The 23,156-nt window shown below is 36.2% G+C and overlaps 1 protein-coding gene across 1 annotated transcript in view; it reads right to left on the reverse strand.

Moving 5' to 3' along the window:
- Window positions 1–23,156, reverse strand: part of B4GALT6 (beta-1,4-galactosyltransferase 6) — a 31,476-nt gene that overhangs the window by 5,280 nt on the left and 3,040 nt on the right. Inside the window, exons 2-8 of the mRNA XM_059859814.1 lie at window positions 9,997–10,113; window positions 9,527–9,640; window positions 5,235–5,359; window positions 4,623–4,739; window positions 3,613–3,800; window positions 1,283–1,405; window positions 399–500 (exon numbers count right to left, since the gene is read on the reverse strand). Coding sequence (XP_059715797.1) covers window positions 399–500; window positions 1,283–1,405; window positions 3,613–3,800; window positions 4,623–4,739; window positions 5,235–5,359; window positions 9,527–9,640; window positions 9,997–10,113 — 886 coding nt within the window. The remainder of the gene's footprint in view (window positions 1–398; window positions 501–1,282; window positions 1,406–3,612; window positions 3,801–4,622; window positions 4,740–5,234; window positions 5,360–9,526; window positions 9,641–9,996; window positions 10,114–23,156) is intronic.

Below are 23,156 nucleotides of genomic sequence, written 5' to 3' on the forward strand. Positions count from 1 at the left end.
ATGAAATATGAAGGAAGAAACCAATCCTTGAGGACTTTTAAAGTCAGTTTTTATGCAGGAGTCCTTTGCCCTAGCTGCACTGCTCCCTTTTGCAAAATATCCAAAATAGCCAACTAATGGAGCCCTGCCAGCACTAATGCCCAAACTATTATGGAACAACAACATTATGGATCAAAGGTTATGATGATAATATCTTCTGACACACAAATTTAGTCTCTCTCATAGTTAAATAAAAAATATTTGAGCAGCAAACATAACGTATTTAAGAAAATACAAATTTTAGCACCAAAGAGGAAATAACACTGATAAGAACTGACTGCTTATTCATATGTGTGGGTGCAAGAAAAAAAATTTACATCTTTGGCTGTGGTATTTGATTATTTCTCTTTTTTTCTTACCGTCCTAAAAACTGGACTTCACCTCTGTGATGATGAGGAATGGATTTGTACTTCCCTAAATCACCTTCTGGTCTTGTTACATTGTATCCAGCATAGTGAACCCTGCAGTATAACACATAAATATTTGTAAAAATATCTTCTTACAACTTGTCATACAAGTTAAAGTGAAAAATACACATCAAATATTTTAAAGCTAAGTCTTTATGTTCATGGACATTCCCTTCCTAAAACAACCCAAAACACTCCAAACCCAACAACTAAAAAAGCTGGCAAAACAAAGTGCAAAATAATAATAATTTCATATTTAATATTTCCTGCTTGTTCCAGCATAAAAGCATGGAAATAGCAAGGAAAAAGTATAAAAACAAACTTGTCCTTTAAAAGGTATCTCTTTATCTATAAACTGGTGCAGACACTTTCAACAGCTCAGTTAGAGCAGTTTACTTGTTCACTGTGAGCAGCTGGCAATGCCATGAGCAGGGCTGTCCCATTGCTCACTCTGGCTGGCACTAACAGTACATTCACAAATTAAACTCTGTCTCAAACACTGCCCCTAAGACAGGAAACTCGTGCTTACACTACATGTCTGTGGGGTGGTATTTCATCACGTTAGCAGTGAGAGTGATGTAATGTGCTTAGTATGGCTACCTGTTGTTATATCTGTTGTTACAAGACCTAGATCTTAAAAAACTACTAGTTGCCCCCAGGCCAATAAAAAACAACATCATACTTTTTCCTTCAAATGGTATATTCTGATATTTCTGAAGCAAACTATGTAGAACCTGTCCATTTAAAACAAATTACAAAAATTTAACAAGTGACAGAACAAAAAACCCCTTAATTGTTCTCAAAGGTTGGATGGTACCTAAGCACTCAAAGCCCACCTGTTCCAAAGATCATCATCTTCTCCACCCCATCCCCAAAAGGCATTTGGAAAACCATTGATCTTCTTGAATTGTTCCACTGTCAGGCCACTTACACCACCAAAGAACTCATTGTATGGAAGGCTGGAAACAAAAGACAAATTCTATATTTTTAGCTGAACTTTGATAGGTAGGCCTCTCTTTGAACAATACCTTTCCAAAAAGGCAAGAGCCCCAAGCTAAGGACATGATCAGAGGCTGAATGTATTCACCAAGGGAAACTGGTTCATGGATTGCCAGAATTAAGTAACATACACCAAGCTGAACAAAAGCTTTGCAGTAGTGTCTGATTTGCATAAAAGGTGCTCCTGAACTGTAGCTGCAACTAGTATCACACATATGAAACAAAAGTATACCTGGAATTTCACATGGCTGATTTAGACCCATAGTTGAAGTGCTAAGTGAAGCCCTCAAACTATTTATGTTGACATTATTTAACTGAAAAACGCCTCTTTAATCTACCAAAAAATTATAAATCAGTAATACATCAATTAAATAATTTTAATTTATGGCTATATTCTACAGAACTCTTAAAAATTGAGAGAAACAGTTTAACATTACATATTAAACCATGAGTGGCATGCTGATTTAAAAAAATCATTTTCCAGTTTTTAAAATACAAACTTTTGAATCTAAAGGATCTACAGGCTTTCCTGTCAGTAAGCAAAAGTATTTGCTAACACCTATAATTAAGTAATAAGCAGCTGGCCAACATGAACACCCTATCCATCTAACATTCTATGCCCCAGACAATGTGATTACCAGCCTTCCAAACACTGTCAATAAAAAAAAAAAAAATTAAAACATATAAGTATCTCTATTTACTTCCATCAATTTTAACTTGCATCCTTAACCCAGAAGCTGCTACAGTAAAGTAGCTTTCTTTCAGAAGCAGCACACAATTTCATAAAACAAAAGTCTCTCACAGGAGACACTTCCAAATCTGGAACCTTCAAGGAGTTATGACCATCTACAAAAAGATTTACCATTGCTTAGGACACAATTGCCACACTGAATAACTCCAGAATGCAAGGGGAAAGAAAATAGAAATAGACAATCATGTAATTTCTGATCTCTGTGGAAACACAGGATTCAACCAAATCTTATAGCATGTGGAGAAGGTTGCCATTATATTTGCTTTTCAACATGTAACTGAAAGAGCAGGTGTTTTAACCCCCCTCCTGCCTCTCAAAAAACCCCACATACATACCTCCAAAATAGCCAACAAAAAAATATTGCCAACCCAAAACCAGACCACCAACCAAAACCAACTGAAATATGACAGTTAATGGGACTTTTTGAGGTTTATTTATTTATTATTTTATAAATCTAGTTTTGTTTATACAAAATGTATCAATTTTGTAAATACTTACCTATATAGACATTATATAAACGCATTAAGTGTTTTATAAGTGCATACAAAGACAGATGAAATCTCTTATTTATTTATTCATAGGTGTTAATTTATTTTTAAATACACATTAAATCTTTAAACATTTAACTGCTGATTGGTTGACAACCTGAAGTCCAGGCACAGAGCCATGGTTTCAAGGCATTGGTTTTCATCTGTTAGTTGACCAGGTTGTCAAGTTGATTAATTTCAAAAAAAAAGTCCAGGATAGCAAATACATACATGCAGCAAGCAATAAGCTCCAGCTTTCTGTAAAGTGATTCCAAGAATGTCATGAGATAGCAGAGTGTTAAAAAGCAAGTGGCACATTATTAATGTAAACTGACAGAAGAGAAAGAGGTAAGAAAACTGCAGGTCCCACTACATTCACCAAATGTCAATAGAGACTGAGAGCCAATATACTAAATGGTCTAGCAGTAAGAAAATCTTCAGTTAAAAAAGCAGTATGAAACAGAAATGAAAGTGTACATTTATCAGAAAATAAAGACACATTTCCTGTGATATTTTGCTGCAGATTATCGGCTTTTCTTTGGTAACAGCCAGTAGAAGTGTTTATGCAGCCAAAAATCATTTCTAGTAAGTTAGGTAAGATTTTCCCCCTTGACGTACAAACACTTTTTATTTTGTGATCAACATCATTGCAACAAGCTCAACATTGAAAATCATAAATAATATCTTCTAATTAGTAACACATCAAATGTAGAAACTAAATTTAAATCTTTCTTTTATTAGCTATTCATTTCTATAAGTAGCATAGTAGGAGGCTGCTTTGTTGTTTTCACCTACTGTGTGTGTATATATATATACAGTGTCATAAAATTCATACTTTCAAATATTTCTGAGTATTTAAGAAATAATGTGAATAAAACTATTTACTTACATGTACATGTACTTGTCCAGCTTTGCTGCAAAATGGCGTGGCATTTCTCCACACCCATAGTAATTTCTGTCATTTTCAGGTAAATGATCCACATCATGGAATATTATGCAGTCCCAGACAGCATCCTTCATAGCCTCTTTGAAGCCAACATTAAAGAGCATTGCACGATTAAAAGGTTGTGTACCTGTCTTCACACAGAAAACAAAGGAGACATTGTAAAAATCAAGAGGAAACAAAAAATTCCCTACTATGAGAAGAACATACTCTAACACAAACACACACACACACAAAATTGACAAGGATGCCTCTTTTGCCCAGCAGGTCACACTGGGTTGGCTGCGCCTGAGGATGGGGTTTGCCCTCCTGGCTGCCAGGGCACACATTGCTGTCTCCTGCGAGCCAGGAGTGAGCCTGGCTCCTGCTGCCAAACAGCACCCCCAGATCCCTTTGGGCAGGGCTGCTCTCCAGGCACTCTCCAGTTTACACTTGTGCCTGGCTTTACTCCAACCTAGCTGTAGAGTCCGGCATTTTGACTTATTAAATTTCACCCCATGAATCACTGCCCAGTGCTCCAATTTATCTAGAACCCTCTGCAAGGCATCCCATCCTTTAAAATTCAACCACAACCTCCCAGCTGGTTATCATCAGGAACTTGCTGATGGCGCATTCAGCTCCTGCATCCACTGAACGTAAGGCCCTGGAACTGAGCCCTGAGGAACACTGCTGCTGACCTACTTTGCTGCCTTGAAAACCTACAACTACAATAGATTCTAAGAGGCCATCTCATTACCTCTATATTACCTTATATAGGCTATATTTGAAGAAAAGCACTGTGTATCTGCCCACTGCTCAAGATGAGGAATGGTAATAGAGATTTCCTTTTTTATTTAAAGGAGTAGAAGAGTAGAGTAACAATTTTTAAATTCTGCATTCATCCAAACCTTGGTAAGAATACCAAACCCCTTTTAGTAAGGAATCTTGGAGGTCACTTTTCAAGTAGATGCTGTTACCTGTTCAACAACATAGAAGGCGAATTCCAGACGCTGCTTCTGCAACATGGGTATCAGATGACGGAAAAAAATTGGAAGATGCTCGTGACGATTCCGAAAAGGAATAAGGATAGCCACCTTCAGAAAAACAACAAAAAAAGCTATTATATCAGCATTTTAAAATTTAAATTTTTCAATACAGTTCAAGTTTCCTGTGGCTTTTCAACTTTTACATTTAAATTGGCTCAGTGTTTTACATGTTGGTTCTCTCTAGGAAGTGAGCTGGAAATTTGCTCGAATAATTAAGAAAAAAAAATTGAGTAAAACATAAATAAGATTTTCCTTTTATGTTCACTTGCTTCTAGTTGTACTTCAAGCAATAGACACATAGGACAGATTTGCATCCATATGATGAAATGTTTAGTAACTACAGCTAATGAACCTTTAAAAGTTCTTGATGATCCATTTCAAATTTTTCTCCTAGCTGAAGTTTCTTCTTGAGCACAGATGGCATACTACAAATACTATAAGATACTACATATATAGCACCAAAGACTCAGTGCTTGCAATGGTAAATTATTCTTATAAACTAACAAGAAAAAAATAAACCAAAACAGAAAATCAGCATCTTACCTTCCATCGTGGCTTACAGTCATTTGGTTTCCAGTGTCCTCCTGGTTTAATGTCTAAATCTTTTGAAAACAGTCGCTGAATTTCATCAAAACTAATTTCACTCATATTAACATCAATAAGGCCTCCTAAAGAGAGGAAAAAATAAAACTTATATATTAATTTCAATTAAGAAAATTGACCTAACCCTACAAGGAATATCACAGACAAATGGCATCAGAAATTTGTAGTTACACTACCTACAGAGAAAAAGAAACAATTTATACCATCCTCCTAATCTTTAATTCTTACAGAATGAAGTTTTAGTGTTTCCAAAAACAAACATTCCTTCCATGAAACCTATAAACAAAATTGTCATTTCAAAGGACAGAGAACAAGCAAAGTAATTTGAATTCTGCATCTCTTACAGAAAATTTGGGTTGCTTTTCATTTCAAGTACCACTGTTAACAATTCTACATCATCTGCACTACTGAACCTTTACTCAAATACTGGGTGCCTTCCTGCTCCACTTGCACCTTAAAGGAAAATATATCATCACGACACTCAACAAACTTCCTCAACTTTAATTTTAGATGGATATGCACATTTCATGTAAAGTCTTCATCCACTAATTCACCGCAATTTACTTCAAAGCAAATCATAGCAATGGGGTGGATCTGAGAATTACCATTGGTAGAACTAAAGACCTCAATGGGAAAAGCGTTTGCAAAGGCATGAAAGTGAAATTCAGTAAGTTATTGAATTAAGACCACAATACGATTTGAAAAAAATCAGGTTAGTACCTACTATGAGAAAATATTAACATTAGTTGACAGCTGAAAGTCATCAGTCATTAGCTTATGCATGAGTAAAAAGTTCAAAACTGGAAATAATGATTCATAGCAAATACCCTCAAAAGCAACAGAAGGAAGCAAGGAAAGCTGGGGAGAAGACTAATGTAATACTCATTAACCAGAAGCTCAAGTTTTTCTTCAGCAACTACTACATCAAAATCATCACATAAAAATATTGCAAGTACTTTCTGGCAAACACCATAAAACATTATTCTTATTTTTGTCTACAAAGTTAAGTGTTTTGGTGAGGGATGGTTTTAAGTCAGCCCAAAATCACTCCCATTTTCTCCCATGTGTCCATACACAAAAGATCCTATTTGTGCCAAATAGATCATTTGTGCCACCAAATTGACTAGTTATGTAAATCGTTTGAAAATACTGAAATTTTTGGAACATACTAGGAATAAGTATTGTTTTCAGAATAAGGCAGAAGATACTGCAAGAGCTATTTTAGTTTGAGATATGATTAAATATAGCACTACTTGCAAATGAAGAAGGCAACCTTTTTTAATGTAAAATCATAGGTGAAAAATTATCAACAACAGTACACTATGGAGCTATTTCAAGAGATGATTTAAAGAAACCCATACTAATTTAACTATTTTAGGAAAAAAGGAAATCTGGCAGTTGCTAAAAAACCTGTATAGACAGACACTAGAACAAGCTAGTCCTACAGAGATTTTAATAAAGATTTTAAAATAATTAAAAATAAAAATAATTCTTTAAAAATAAGCTTAGATTATCATAATGGTTGTGCCTGAACCTCTTCAATAACCCAAAAAAGAAATCTTACGAAATATAGAATCAAGGTCAATCAACAAAGGACTAGTATATAAACACATACAAAATAAATTTTTAAAACTTAAAAACAAAATTTAAAAAATCAATTTCAACTAGCAAAAGACAGAAAATCAACAAGAGCCTTTCAGTTCAAATATAGAATCTAAAAGGAAAATAAAGATAAATAAAGGTCAATTGCTACACCAGCAAGGGAAGGAAATAGCACGTGATGTGATTCAGATACCTCAGTATTCTGAGAAAAGTTCAGATGTGATCAGATGACTACAGAGTTTAAATTAGAAAGAAACATCAAATGGTAGAACAGTATTTAGATAAAGCCTTCAGATAAGGGTGCTTCTAACTCCATGGGACATGATGAAATTCCATCCAGGGTGTTTAAAAAGAAGCTATAGTAAAACCTGAAGTATTGGTACTATCAAAAGTACACAGGAGATGAGTGATTAGAAATCAGCATTTTTTCCCCTATCACTAGTGGGGGGCAGGAGAAAGAATCTCTGTAAATAACTGCACTTATTATTCACTAGTTCCATCAGTGTCTAGCAGGCTGAAATAAAACATATTTATACAACCCACAAAATAAGAAAGCTGAGATAGCAAAAAAACATTTTGAAGAAAATCAGAAAAAAAAAAATTCAACAAATGAGGTAGACACAGAAACCAAAAAAGTAAAATTAATTTAAAATAATAAATGATGGTTTCTTGCTGAAGGAAAAATGAAGCTTGCACAACAAAACAAGCAATACCTGGCTATGCTGCCAGGTAGTTTTACAGTTCATAATGGATTGCACACTAATGTGAGCCAACACAATGTAATTGTACAAAACCAGAAAATCTCATCCTGGAACATATTAACTGCTGCTGTGTGAAAAAAAAAAAAAAAAAAAAAAAAGGAGTTTTCCAAAACTAATTTGTTTTGTAACCAGGGTTTAAGCCAGTTATGATGCTTTAGAAAGAAATCAAATTAAGGACAGTCTACAATGCAAAAAATTCAAGAATGACAGGAGCTTTAGAAACTATGCAGTCTAGAAAGGTTGGGATTATCAGTTTATCTCCAAAGGAACAGACAGACAAATTCTTGCACTGCTTCTATCTTGAGGAAGAGGTGTTTTGCTTACAAATTACAACAGCGCTGCCCCACAAGTGTTCTACTGAGTCATACAAAAAAGGCAATAGCTGTTCCTATTTTAAGAGCATATGTACTTGGGACTAGATATGATTTTACCATGCCTCTTTCATTATATAAATTTGGCAAGTTGATGCAAAGAAGAAAAGTTGACATCTATAATAACCTTAGACTAATTAAGCATGTCGAAGTATACATGATTCCAGCCTCTTTCTTGCCTGGCTATTTCACACTTCCTACAACATTTCATTAAATTAAAAGATCTTCAGAGATGCTTTATTTAGATTATAATTAGAAAGAAGGATGATTATTAAAATAGCGTATATGGAAATCAAAAAGGGAAACACATATCCCTTGGTTGAAAAGCAACTTATCCAGAGAATTATTTTCTATTAAAATTATTATTTCTCTATTAAATTAAACAGGATAAAAGTACAGAGCAATTACTAACAAAAAAAAACACCACCACACCAACAAAAAAGGATGGTAAAAGCAGAGCAGCAACAAGGAGACCTAAAGAGAAATGACTGGTATAATTACTTCATTTTGAACTAATCTGACAGAATTCAAACTGACAGATCTCCTGAAAGGGGCATTGAACATACTAACCATATGCATTTTTCAGTCAGCAAAAACACCACATCTTGTTTCTCTGTTTATCCAGATTTGCCATTTGCTGAACTTGTTATGTTTCCAAAAGTAGCTAAAAATTTGCTATTGAAATAATTTGGTTTTATTTGTTTAGATGTTCAATAATATACAAAAAGGTGATTTTGAAAAGTCCTATGTCTGAAGGAAAAGAGATTGAAATAAGTAAATTATCATACCATGGGCCTAATTACTACCTGGCTTAAGACAGTTTTCTAAATGATTTAGTTTCATAAGCAACAGCAACTGATCTATACTTTTGGCTCCATGTCTGTGTATTTAAAATATAAAACAAAGTTTAGAATCTAACATTATTGAGAAGAAACACAGGTAATGCATTGTTTCTATTTTCTTCAACAGATAAACTCAGTTGAGATTAAAAAAATATTATAATGGAATCTAGATTATCCTAATAAAATCCATTCTTTTTCTTTGAAGAAAAATTGATCAGATTTCAGTTCAGCTGCCAGCAACATTTTTTTGTATGATATGGATCTGAACTGGTATATTAGATATTTAATTAATTGCTTGTACTGAATGACGGCCCACAGATTAAGCCATGTCTAAAAGACAAGAGGTTAGAATTCTGGAATGCATTACAAATAACTTCAGAAACTATGTGACATTTTCTCTCTTTCAAGTCAGTAGTTCAATTATTTGATTTCAAATTAGTAAAGGTGATTAGTAAAGAGACCAAAACTTCAGTGACACATTAGTGACAGGTAAACTTCTGCTAAGCATCATTGTGCCTTATCTGATGTATTTTATTCATTAATTTCTGTTAGATACTTAGACTCCTTATAATTATATTTTGTATTAAAATAACTGTGTTTTGTTTAAAATACAATTTAATTTACTCGATAAATATTAAGGTCACTTTAAAACTTACTCATGTAAGGCAGCTTCTCTGGACAAGGCTGGTAAGGAGAGTAGGTGAAGTTCTCTGGAAGATACATTGTTGTTTGAGCAACACAGTCACTAGAATTGTTTCCTTCAGGATAATCTTAAAAAGAAGAATTGATTTTTGTAAAAACCTATGTTATCCACTGAAATTGTAACTTATCATCATGCAGGTGAGAGCATTAATTTTTAGTTATCAAATTCCTAGTAGCATGATTTAAAAAGCATTTTATTGCTCTAGAGGAATAATAATTAAACACAAGTATCTTTGTTACAGCTAACAGAAATATTTCCTACTGAAGTGAACTGATAAATAGTAACTATTTTACCTTGACTTCAATTTCAGAGAAGTAGAATTTGGGTCTAAGTTTTCATAATCAAGCTATGTCATTAATGATTGGCTTTTTTTTTTAATTAAAAAAAGAGATCTTTTAAAAAATACATTAAAAGTATTCTTACCTGTGCCATTCAATGTAGTATTTTTGTTAGTGTACAATCTTATCATGTGTCCTATTGTTTTTACATTTTCTCTCAACATTATACCACGAGCTTGCACCATAAAGAGATACGTGTTTGCTGAAAAAACAAAAAAGCAATTTTGAATTTGCATTAAAATAATGTATTTCCAAATTATTCTAACATACATCTACAATGTGTTCAACATTTTTTACTGTGTCTGAATCCATGCTCAGTGAACAATAATTTTTTGAGATGAAGGTCCACACAATGAAACCTAATAGCAAAAATAGAAAATAATAAAATGGATTCATAACCATGGCTCTATTCAAACCAAAAACCTAATGACTATCAATACACATTTTATACGACACTTTCATTTCTCTTTAACTAACAAAAAGCAACTGAGAGTGACAAGAAAATTTAATTTACCAATAAAACATTTTCATATGTAGATACATGTCTCATATATAGATCTACAAAAACATCTTTGAAATATAGGACAAACAAAAGTCTAGAAAATCTTTTAGTCCCATAAAATTGTCCCTTTTTTACTCACTAGTTAACACAACTTCCAGTCAAAATGCACGGTTTATTCATTCACTCCAAACAGCTGCTTTGTTATACAACTGTTACAAATCTCTGCCAATCTCAAAGTATTAATGTTTTATAATTATACATGAAATATTTATTATAGGCATCAAGGGTGAGTAAATCAACATTCTGGGCAATTAAGTGACTCACTAACAACAACAGCATGAAATATTTCTCTGTCTCAGTCTTGCACCCAAAGCCCCAAATACGATCTCAAGACATTTCTTTGTATTCAACAGAAGTTAGTAAGGTAGAATTGAAGCTGCATTTATATCTAAGTGAGCAAATGCCTACCCAGGACTCAAAGAGCTAAAAAAATATTGCAAAGTGAGGGACAAATTTCCTTTAGAGAAGGTAGCAAAGAGGGTCAAAGGGATCATCTGTCACTTCACCTACATTAAGCACCCAGTTGTCTGGGGAATATTTGCCTCCCTGTAACTAGTAACCACCCTAACAAGAAAAAAAAATGCTCTGCATCTTTGGGGGAAAGAACTAAACATACCAGGGATGAAAAACAAGTAAAGCGATAAAGAAAATTAGAAAATTATCCCAGGAACTCCATCAGATGACCCAGCACCAGTGGCATGCCACAAGTAACTCCAGATCAACCAATAACTTCTTATAGCCCGACACAGAGAGCCCAGAGCTACGGGGAGCTGTGGATAAGGGACTGGGGGCATTTCCAGAGGTAAACACAGTGATTAATTCCACCACATTAACAAACAATACTACCAACACTGACAGAGGTTTTAAAAAAAAAAAAAAAAAAAAAAAAAACAGCTTAATTTTTCAAGGAATAGTATTTCAAAGTGCCACAATAATGTCTTAATTTTTAAATGAATGAATGGGGGGGTTGTCCTGGCTGGCTTTCAGAGAACTCCTTGTTAAAACAAGGAATATTGACAGCTAAAAGAGAGGCTCTGAACATGCCAGGTGCTGTGCATGGCATGTAATTCTCTAAACCCTTGGCCAGCATGACTAACTGCCTGTGTTAACATGAGTTTACATGAGTGTAAAAGTTACTCAGCTACTACAATCCTGAAGTTGTCTCAACACTTTCTGACCACCAAAACAGAAGCAAAACAAAACAAAAAAGCTACAAAACTGGCCTGACAACAAGTAGGAAATCCCAGAAGAAAGATTCTTACCAGGATTCAAGACAACAGATAACATTCAGATTTCCTTACACAAAAATTACACAAAAACTTCTCAAAATTTTAACCCCATTCACATAAAGTAACACATTGGTTGCAAGTGGTTCCAAGTGTTTCATTCCATTTGTAGTTTTCCATTCAGATACTGGGATTTTTAGGGCGTCTCTACTAAGCATTTCAAGGAATCAGTACAATTCATGAACTCATATATGAAGTAACTCAAGAAACCTCCTCCTTTTGGAATCAGAATAAAGGCAATTTGATCTGTTCCTCCAAGAACAATTATTTACCTTCAAACAAACAATTTCAAAATTCAAGGTTTTCCTGAAAGTAAAACCATTTGTATATTTGCCTTTCAAACATAGGAAAGGACAATAGGACAAGGACAATTTTTGTTCAATAGGACAAAAAATTCTTAACTAACAAAAAATTTCTTTCTTCAAACTTTAATATATTTAAAATTGGTATAATCTTTTTCCCCAAATAAATTTTTTTCTCCCATAGGTATAGCTCTTCTCTTCAATATCTTCCTATTCCAGCACTAAAATAAAGCGGGTTTTTTAATATAAATCTGTTAGTAAATACTGATTTCAGAGCTAATCTCTGGAAGACTGTGTGCTTTATTCTTCTTTTTAATGTGATACCAAAAGCTAAAGTCACCTGAATTTTTAACCCTGTAGAAGGTTTATAGAGCTTTCAGCAGGTTTATAGAAGGATCATTCACATAAACCAGGCGTGGCAGGTTGATGTGGCTAACAGCTAAGACCCCACTAAGTTGCTTGCTCACTCCCCTGGAATGAAATGGAGGAAACAATAAAAAGGGCAAAAGTCTTAGGAACCTGATATAGTAAAGAACTGAGAGTAAGAATTTTCAAACAAGTCCACAACAAAACCAAGAGGCCATGTAAAAGTTCTCAGTTTTTATGGGAAATGTTATTGCAGTCCAGATAATGTAGACATAAACGTTGGAAAAACAAGATTTTCTGCAAAAGCACCCACATCTTCCCTTTAGTGAAGTACTTACCCCTTCTGACACAGAGGAGAAAATTTGAACAAACACACAAGACCTTTGTGAAAGTTAGAAAAGGCATTTGTCTCAAAATAGACATCATGAAAAGACATAATTGAAAAAACCCAATCAGGTAAAACCTGCTGCCACCTTGGCTTAAGTATGCAAGAGCTGCTCTTGCTGCCAGGAAGATCCAACCTTGCCATGTTTTTATCAAGTAATTCCTGTAGTCTATTTCCTCTTTCTTGCTGAGCTGCTTGTCAACACACTATCCAACTTTACACAAATACAACAGGAATGAATAGGGACTGAAACATTGTCCTTTCTGGGCAGCCTTTTTCCCACTACCTGGCTCTCCAGCACAATCACAGTTACAAGGAGATGAGATCTCCTCAGTTTATTCCACTATTATTCAGCAGCTGCTTAGGTAGCAGCAGCCAATTAATTACATCAGAAGCTAAAACATCAGGCAAAAATTAAAAATATTAATTTAGTCCTAAAAACAAATCTCATCTACTGGTACAGGTTGGTTGGCAAAGAGCTGTGACAAAGAGAGCAGCTCATGCGTTACACCAGACAGCAGCAACAGCAACAAAGTATTAAACCCACACAGGCCAAAACAGCAACAGAGAAACACAGCTTTTTTTCCAGTGGGTTGGGGAAATGACTGACAGAAGGCAGCCAGATAAAATTCCAGCAGGCTCCTGGTATGCCCTGATGGGAACTTCCTGCCACAAGTGCCAGAGTCAGTGAGGGGAAGTGATCTGCAGAACCTCATACTTACCAAGGAGGAGGGGTTCACTGGGGATATGAAGATCAAAGGCAGCCTTGGCTGCAGAGATGATGAGATGGTGGAGTTCAGGATCCATGGGTTGGAAGACACAAAAGAAAGCTCACAATGCTGGACGTCAAGAGAGCAGACTTTGGCCTCTTCAAATATCTGTGTGGTGGAGTCCCATGGGATAAAGCCCTCAAGTGAAGATAGGGGCAAGAAAGCTGGGCAATATTCAGGGATAATATCCTTCAAGCTTATGAGATATCCAGGTCAACAACTATGAAAACAAATAAAATGCCAGGAGGCCTGCATGGATGAACAAAAACCTCCTGTGAAAAAAACCAAACACAAAAATAATACAGTGGGAGGAAGTAATCTCAGGGAATGCAGGAGGAATACAGAAAAAACACCTGAGCATCCAGGGATGCAGTTAGGAAAGCTAAAGCCCAAATGGAACTGACTCTGGCCAGGGATGTCAAAGACAGCAAGAAGCATTTCCATAAGTACATAGGTGATAGGAAGAAAATTCAGGATAACTTGAACCCATTGCTCAGTGAGAAAGACACACGGATAAGTCTGCAATACTCAATGTCACCTTTTCTCAATTTTTATTAACAATACCAGTCTTCAGAAAGTCCAACTCCCTGAGACCAGTCTGGAGCAAGGAAGTTGTACTCTTGCCCTTGGTAGAAGAATTAAGCAAACAGGGCACAGGTTAAGTCCGTGGGCCCTTATGGGATGTACCAAGTGCTCAGGGAGATGGCAGATATCACTGCACAGCCATCCCTGACCATCTTTGATCGATCATGATGAGTGGAAGAAGTGTCTGAGGACTAGAGGAAAGCAAATGCCACTCCTATCTTCAAGAAGGAAGACCCAGAGAAGTTCAGGCTGATTAGCCTCAGCTTGATCCCAGGGAAGGTGATCGAGCAGCTAATCCTGGAAACCATTCTTCAGGTACATAAATGACAAGAAAATCATCAGAAACAGTCAACCACCTGGGAACCTTTCTCTATGAAAGATAGATAAGGAAAGAGCAGGGGGCATTGTCTATCAGGACTTCAGGAAGGCCTTTCACACTGTATCCCATAAGACTCTCATAGACAAACTGTTGATGTACAGGCTAGCTAAGCAAACCGTGAGCTGGATCAAAAACTGACTGACCAAGCCCAAAGGGTGAGGTCAGTGACCAGTGATGTAGCCCAGGGGTCAATACCAGGTTCATTCCTGTTTCACACTTTCATTAATAATCTGGATGACAGGTAGGACAAAACCTCACAAAGTTTATTTATGACACAAAAATGGGGTAAGTAGCTGATATGCCAAAGGGCCATGCTGCCATCCAGAGGTACCTCAGCAGGCTGGAGAAATGTGCTGACACAAACTTCATGCAGTTCACAAGGAACAGTGCAAATTTCTGCATCTGGGGAAGAACAGCCCCAGACACCAAAATATGCTTAGGGGCATCCAACTGGAAAGCAGCTTGACAGAAGAGGCTTTGGAGGTCCTGGTGGACATCAAGTGGAACATGAGCCAGAAATGTGCTGGAAAGAAGGCCTACAGCATGCTGGGATGTATTAGGAAAAATGCTGCCAGCAGGTCAAGGTGATCCTTCACAGCCTTCATTCAGCACTGTTCAAGCCACACCTTGTATAGTGTCCAGTTCTGAGCTCCACGGTGGAATAGAGAACATGGACATCCTGGAGACCATTCAACAATAGGCCATGAAGAAGACAAAGGGGCTGAAGCATCACTTCTATCAGGAAAGGCTGAGAGAGCAGGGATTGTTGAGCCCCAAAGAGAAAGATCAGGGTGTCACATTAATGTGTACAAAGGGCAGGTGTATATGTACACAATGTCTATGAGGGGAAGGTGCAAAAAGGGACAGAGCCAGCTACTTTTCAGTGGTGCTCAGGGACAGAACCAGAGGCAGTGGGCACAAACTGAAACACGGGATGTTCCACTTGAACACCAGGAAACACTTCTATACTGTGAGGGGGATGGAGCCCTGGTACAAGTTGCTCTCAGTGGTTGTGGAGAATACCCTCAGAAATATTCTAAAGCCTTCTGGATAAGGGCCTGAGCAATTGGCTCCCTTCTTGAGTAGGGAGTTTGGACTAGATAATCTCCAGAGATCCTTTCAAACCTCAACTAATCTGTGATTTTTCATCTACTTCTGTCTTTCTGCTTTTGTACCAACCATTACTGTCACAGTGCCAGGCAAAGCACAAACCAGGAAGGCAAAATTTCACACGTAACCAAAGAAAACATCTAACAATGTAAAACCTAGAAGCAATTTTATTCCTATTCTTCTTATTTCACTATACATGGTTCATAATAAATAAGAAAGAGAATTTTTGGCTCCAGAAACATAGAATCCAGGCTGTCCACAGTTTACAGATTAATCAGATGGAAAGTGCAGTGAGGAATATAAGACAACACACACATATAGTACACCTTGGAATCAATACTATACTCAGTGTTCCATCCCAAGCAACTGCAAGTGTGAGCTCAGAGCTCATAACTAATTCAGATGAAGTTTTCCTATCAATTGGTCAAAATCTGCATCAGCTATCATGAACACACAGCCACATGTCAGTAATCAAAAGTCCTAGTTTTAGGGCATTATTTAAAACTCATTCTGATAACACATATTAGGGCATCAAAGGGATCATCCTGTATTTCAGAGGACATATTAAAAGTATCAGATGAATCATTTTTTCTCTCAAATTTTTATAGCTCACTAGTTATTAATAGTTTTATGTGTTAGACTGTTGGGGAGGGCAATGAATTAATTCTGAAAGTATAAAAAAATCTGTAAAAATTGCTCAACATTTTATATCAGGTGGCTTTTTGTTATTTAAGTATTCACTTGAAGACTATTTACCCCTTTTTTTTTTAAAGAAAATTGTATCATTCACAGATCACTCTCCATTAGGGAATCAAGCTCCTTCCAAGCAGTACACCAAAAATCAAAGTACTTCTCACAAAACTACATTTAGTTTATCATCCCACAACTTCACAGGAAAAGCACAAGATTCATTTTTATATAGAAACTTAGTAAGTTATCATGCTGTACTCGTACACCAAAGAAAAGCCAAAAAAATATGCCACGCATTTAGAGGCAACCAATGTAGTACAATACACAACAGGATAAGTGAGTTTGAAACTGGGTCAATGACTGACATTCTGAACAGGACTAGGAAGTTAAAGATGCGATGACTTTAAAAACATAGAAAAGTATTAGTTATTACCAAATATTATTTTAAAATGCCAAACAAAAATGAACAAACTTGGAGGCCACAAATTTGATTTTCAAATGCAGCGTTTATTCTGCCAAACCAAAACCAGAAAACCAAAGCCGAACAAACCCAACAACATAGAAAAAAGCACTATGTCAAGAATATTTTCAAAGCAATTAGCAAAAAGTTAACATGCCCCTTTAAAAAAAAAAAATTATCTATCATCAGAGAAGTTGTAGCGACATTATTCACTGACCTTTCCAGAAAAAAAAAATGCTGAAAAACTCAGATAGGAAACATTTCATAGAGAACCCATGGACTCTGCAAGATCCAAATGCAGTAAACATGGCTTTACAGGCAATAGGTCTTGACAAATGACCATTGCCCCTGAAGTTACTCATCTGCTAGTCAACACCTGTTTTCATGGGACTTCTGAAAAGCACATTCAACCTATTGCATAAAAATTGGTGTGGATTCAAACAGGTTAACAGAAAGGTCTCCACTAGTAATAATGGAGAATCATCTCATGGGGGCATTTCTGGAAGAAGTCCCACATGGATCTCTTCTTATCTCAAGGTATGGGATATTGCTCTCAGTAATACTAGAGTTAGAAATACATTATTGGCAGAGTTCACACATGGCAAATTAACACAGAAGTGTTAAAGATTAAATTCTATGAGTAATGTAAATAAACAGTAAATAGATTGCTGAGATTGTTTCTGAAATATTACAGTTACAATTCCAAGCGCTAGAATACTTTCTGCAGGATAATGACTTAAGTCTGTGAAACTGATTCATTAAACAATTTAGCTGTGAAGGACAATACCCCAAGTAATGTAAGACTGCTGTAAACTAGTTCTTATTCAAAAATGGAAATCTACAACAAACATCAATAAATACCATTGCAAGTGTACAACTTCCTTAGCACTGTATTTATTTTTACACATTTGTTGTTAATCAGAAGTTGTTTTTAAAACAGATATAACAGCATAAGAAAAGAAAAAAACTTTGTGCCTTGAAATATATTCTTTACTTGATTTGTTTTTCAATATTCAATAGCAGTTTTGCACTATTTGTAAAATAATAATAAATCCAATCTTATTTCACAGGGATAGTGAGACTGCATTTGAGTCTGTGTGTGTTTACCTCCTTATAAGAAAAATATTTTAGAAAGACATAAATCACCTCAATCTGTTGGAAAAAACAAAAGCTACCAGTGTTTCTGGTGGCTAACAGTGATCATTCAAATGGTGCAGATGGACAAATCTGTATCAGCTGCAACAGAGAAGCTCCAAATTGATGTTTTAATACTTCAGACAACCTCTGTATATTCCCTGCAACAATGGGTATGTCAAATGGATGAGTACTCTGACTGCAAGTCTGAGGAATTGGATAAATATCAGTTCACTGTTTATTAGGAGACAGCAAATAAGGGGATCTCCATTTACAGTGAAAAAATTGAATAAAAATTTCTTTCCTTAGTAGTAGTTTTAAGCATGATAAAAGATACAATGTTCAATAAAATTTCTAACATATTTGATACTGTTCTATCCTCTCAGGCTATTAGTTGATTATACAGTAAGCTTTAGAATAATTCAATAAATGCACAATGAACTGAAGGTAAAGAAGGACAAGCACAAATCTAAGAAAGTGAACTGACCATTGGTAATACTTTGCAAAAAAGCATCTTTTGTATTTTAAAGCCCTGAAACCAATCTCTGCACTGTGCTCACAAGAATCTAGCACTGGATCCCACACAAAGCATAATTATTTCATGCTGCTCCCCATAATACGATTGCATAATTTGAATACAAAAGATTACCTAAGAGTAAGAGCTAAAGAAAAGCAAGTAAAAATAGTCACTTGTAGAAACAGTCTTATTAATCAAAAGGCAGTAGATAAGCTACCTTTCACCACAGACAGATGTGGAAATGGTTAAAGCTTTGGCCCTGAAATGGTTAAAGCTTTGGCCCTGTCAGTAAGGCATCACAGTTCAGATAAATGTCCCCAGGGTATACAATCTCTCCTTCTCAACCCATGAGAAGAATGCATTCAAATAACTGGCTGGCTTAAGTGAAAACTCATTTCACATGAGGTCTCATAATTACTTTGTCCTTGTGAAGTTAGCTGCACACCATAAATACCTGGGTTTTTTCTGTTTTCTGACTAAGAACAACATCACAAAATGAATACTGATTGAAATCTTATGCAGGCAAGTTCCCTGACTAATAACAAGTAATACCTAAGGGCTTTAGGAAAACTATCAGACAAAAATGCAGAACTGATTCAGAAATAAATATGCATGTTTAGTCAAAGTTAATCTGATGGTAAAAGTGAGAGACAGTCATGAATGACAGGACTACAATAATTTATTCAGCATCAAGTGCTAGGAATGACTGTGCTGGGCCAGCCTAATGGAAAAGTCTTTGCACCTCCCAGACCAAGGCAGAAAATGTACCCATGATACTGCCCGAGTTCAGTGGGTTCAAGGAGCTCAAGCGCTTAGTCAGAGTGCTGAGGAACATTTGATCACTGGAAATCAGAGATCAAGCAGAGTGTTTAAACCTCCATTTCCTCTCTGCACAAGAGAAAAAAGGCCCTATTAATCAGAAAGTAAACTACAATTTCATTGGCAAAGGATTTGATCATAATTTGTGGAACTGACATGAAAAACTGCAATGCAAGCAAGAAGAACTCTGCAGCTAATGAAAATACTCCTGCTCCAAATGAAGCCTTTAATAACAGGTGAACTTTAATAATGGAATATAGCTGAAAATAGCTCCCAAACAACAACCAGTTCTGTAGTACAGGCATTTCCCTGCAGAAATTACAGAACAATGGGACAGACAAGTTTCATTTACTCAAGTAACTTGTAAGAGACCCATGAGAATAATTCCCTAGAAAGAAATAAAAGAGGGCAATAATAGGAAAAGAAAAATACAAACATGACCGTCTACCACACCCTGCAAAACTCATCAGCCTTTTATCAGATGCTTCCACACAGCATGAGAAATGAGCAAGTTGTATTAGTCCTATTTCACTGCAGCCCTTGAGCTGCAGTAAACCTATACAGAGGCTCTATTGCAAAACCCACAGACAAGGTATTACCAGCCACGTATCATTTTGGCAAGCACAGTCAACAGTATCCGGCCCTGTACTGGCAACAGTATAACCAGCACATCCACACCAGCAACTGTTGTAAAATTCAGCAGGTTGTAAAATCATCTTTGGGGTACCATGTCCAGTTTGGGCATCCCAGCAAGAACCAAACATTAATACCAGAACATGCCCAGAGGAAACCTTCCAAAATCGAGCATATTATGTACAAGCAGAAATTAAAAGGAATGAGTTTGCTCAGTCTGAAATAGAAATGGCTAAGAGGAAGGTTCTTTTTTCTTTTTTTTTTTTTTTGCTGTCTTCACAGAAACAGTATTCTTGTAAAGAGAAGACTAAATTGAACACTTGAAAGTAGTCAGTGAAAAGACAGCAAGGCAATGAACATAAGGTGGGATACTACAATTACATATTACAATTTTCTCACAGTTGTCTGACACCGGAACAGGTTTCCCAGAGAGACAGCAAAATCTTCATCCCCGGATTTATTCCAAAACTCAAGTGGACATGACCCTGAGCAATTTGATCCAGTAGGATCTGCTTTCAGCAGGAGGTTGGATCAGGTGACTTCCAGGTGCCCCTGCCAATCTAAAATATTCTGTAATCAAACAAGTCTTTAGAAATGCCACAACTGCCACACAAATGACAGGAACAAAGAATACCAGCACAAAGGCTGTGCCCATATTTATGGGCTCAGCACCTGAAAGCCATGATAAGCATTTATCCTGCTGATATCATTTTCAGCACTCTTCTCCATTTCTGCACAAGTTCAGAAAGGAGTGATATCATTCTTCCTATTAGGAAAACTAGTAACAGAACAGGAAATACATTTATGTAAAATTGTGAGCTGAAACCAATAAAGACGCTTTCATGTTCCATGCAGGCTGAACAGCTGCCTTTTGGTTAGGACTGACAAAAAAGTAGCAAGATTTTAATAAAAGAAGCAGAAGACCATAAGAGAGAAAACATTAGCTGCTTTTTCCTCTTCAAACTCATTTTACCCTTCAGGATTCTTAGTTACTGATGTCAAAGCAGACTGCATCTTCTTTGATCACTGCACTGTTTCATAACCAGTTCTTGTTTGAACTGCGTAGGTCATTACATCCAAGGTAGACAAGCTAGAATCACAGAATAAGCTGAGTTGGAAAGGACCCATCAGGACCATGGAGTGCAACTACTGACCCGGCACAGGACACTCCAAGAACGTCACCATGTGCTTGAGAATATTGTCCAAGCACTTCTTGAACTCTGTCAGGCCTGATGCTGTGACCTCTTCCCTGGAGAGCCTGTTCCAGTACTCAAGCACTCTCTGGCTGAAAAACTAGACTGCAATTGACCACAATATGGAGAGCTCTAAGATACTCTTCCTCCCAACCTGGCAAAGGCTCTCTGCTGCAACAAGACAGAAAGGAATTACCCAGGGATGAATAAGAGATCATTTTCTGAGATCTGTCCAATGTAATTTCAGTTATAATGCTGAGAGAAAATGGGAAAAACAGGAAAAAAAGAAAAAAATTGTCTCTTTCAATACTCAGATTGGTTTGACAGTGAAATTAGACCAGCAAATGCTCTCCCTTGGTCACCATTGCCTTGTTAATTTGTCTTATTCTCCTAATCTTTGGATCCTTTCTACAATGTAAACTCAAACCTACATATGGGTTCTGGATGGCTGTCAGGACCAGACATAAATTATTTGAGTCCCTTTCATTACTACTTTTATCTATAACACTGAAAAAATCCCCATGTTGGTGCCAAATGTTCCTGCTCTTATCTAGCCTCTTCAGCCTTTAACTAATACATGAATATTTGCAACTTTCAATGAAGTTGCAGTATCACAGGCTATTAATTCAAGATCAGAAATTTCAGTTTCTGCTTTTACCAGAGGAGCACAAAATGAACTACTGTCACAAAAGTGGTCACTCTGGAGAAGCAGCACCTCTTATCTGCTTTTATTGAATACTTGAGACTATCTCACAGAAGTGTCATTAAACATTTAAATGAAATTTTTAAAATTTAAGCATTTTAAATGTTTTTTAACCATTTTAACTTGCCATCCTATCTATTAAGGTTTTCCTCTGAAACATCCACTGAATTAAACAGTGGATGTTTTAAAATTAAAATTAGAAAAATAGTTGTCTTCTCTAAATAATAGCTAGAAATCAATCTGCTCTTGTGTTTCAGCTTCTCTGATTATCAAAAGAATACCAGGGTGCTGAGGTGGGGTTGCAATCACCTCTACCTCATCCAATCATCTGTGCTTACAGAAAAGGGAAAAGCAGGCACACAAACAATCCCAACGTAGTGTATGAATTCTTGTCAACCATTTAAACCATATATATTTTATATTAATTGCAGTACTGTATGTCTTCATCTCAAAACACAGAACCATGTCTGAAAACATGAAAATGTGGTTTTCCTCCCCTTGTATTCTGAAGTACATGGAATAATAAAAGCTTCTGTTTCCCAAAGAACTAAGAGTCTGAGAGGTCTCTTCAAAAAACAAAAAAACAATAATATTATTGCAATATCTGTTTTATGGTGCAAATGAAAATTTTAAAATATTAGACAAATAATTAAATACCTTAATATAAGTAATTACGATTTCTTTCTTCTAAACAAATTGTCAATACTTCAAGTTGACCTAAACTCCATTTGTTACAAAATTTGCAGTTTTGTTAAAAAAAATGCAGTAACTCTATTTTCTAAATAGTTTGATGAAGGACAGAGGGAATGTGATAGTGACCTCTTTGAGAATTCTTCCAGTGCTCAGGGCTTACATGTGCAGATGTCTTTTCCTTTGATAAGCCATGAATTGCTTGCTAAGGGAGATTCCCACTCCATTAGCCCGTAAGAATTCAAAATTTCCATCGACTTTGACATCTCACAAAACCATTCTGCTGCATAACTCATGTATTTTTCCTTTCCCACCTTCCAGTACACTGCTGGTCCATAAAACATTTGGGAGTCCAACTTCTCCCTCTCTTTTCAATTCCTCTGACTACCACAAAGAGAAGCCAGCCACGGAGCAGCTCCAATTTCCTACAACACAACTAGTATTTTCTTCTCTGACATTGTGCCTTGTAGCTTGTTGAGGAAGAAAATGTTCTGGTGAACTAAAATATCTTCAGTAAAACACATCTGTACACATAAATTATGACAGATCCCAACCATTTATGACTTAGATGCAGAACATTTTTAATGAAAAGCTGCTAACAGGTAAGGTAGCTGAGCTTCAATAAGCAACCTTTAGCCTTCCTTCTCTCCACACACACAAT

This window comes from Haemorhous mexicanus, chromosome 1 (assembly GCF_027477595.1).
Source record: "Haemorhous mexicanus isolate bHaeMex1 chromosome 1, bHaeMex1.pri, whole genome shotgun sequence".
Classification (NCBI taxonomy): domain Eukaryota; kingdom Metazoa; phylum Chordata; class Aves; order Passeriformes; family Fringillidae; genus Haemorhous; species Haemorhous mexicanus.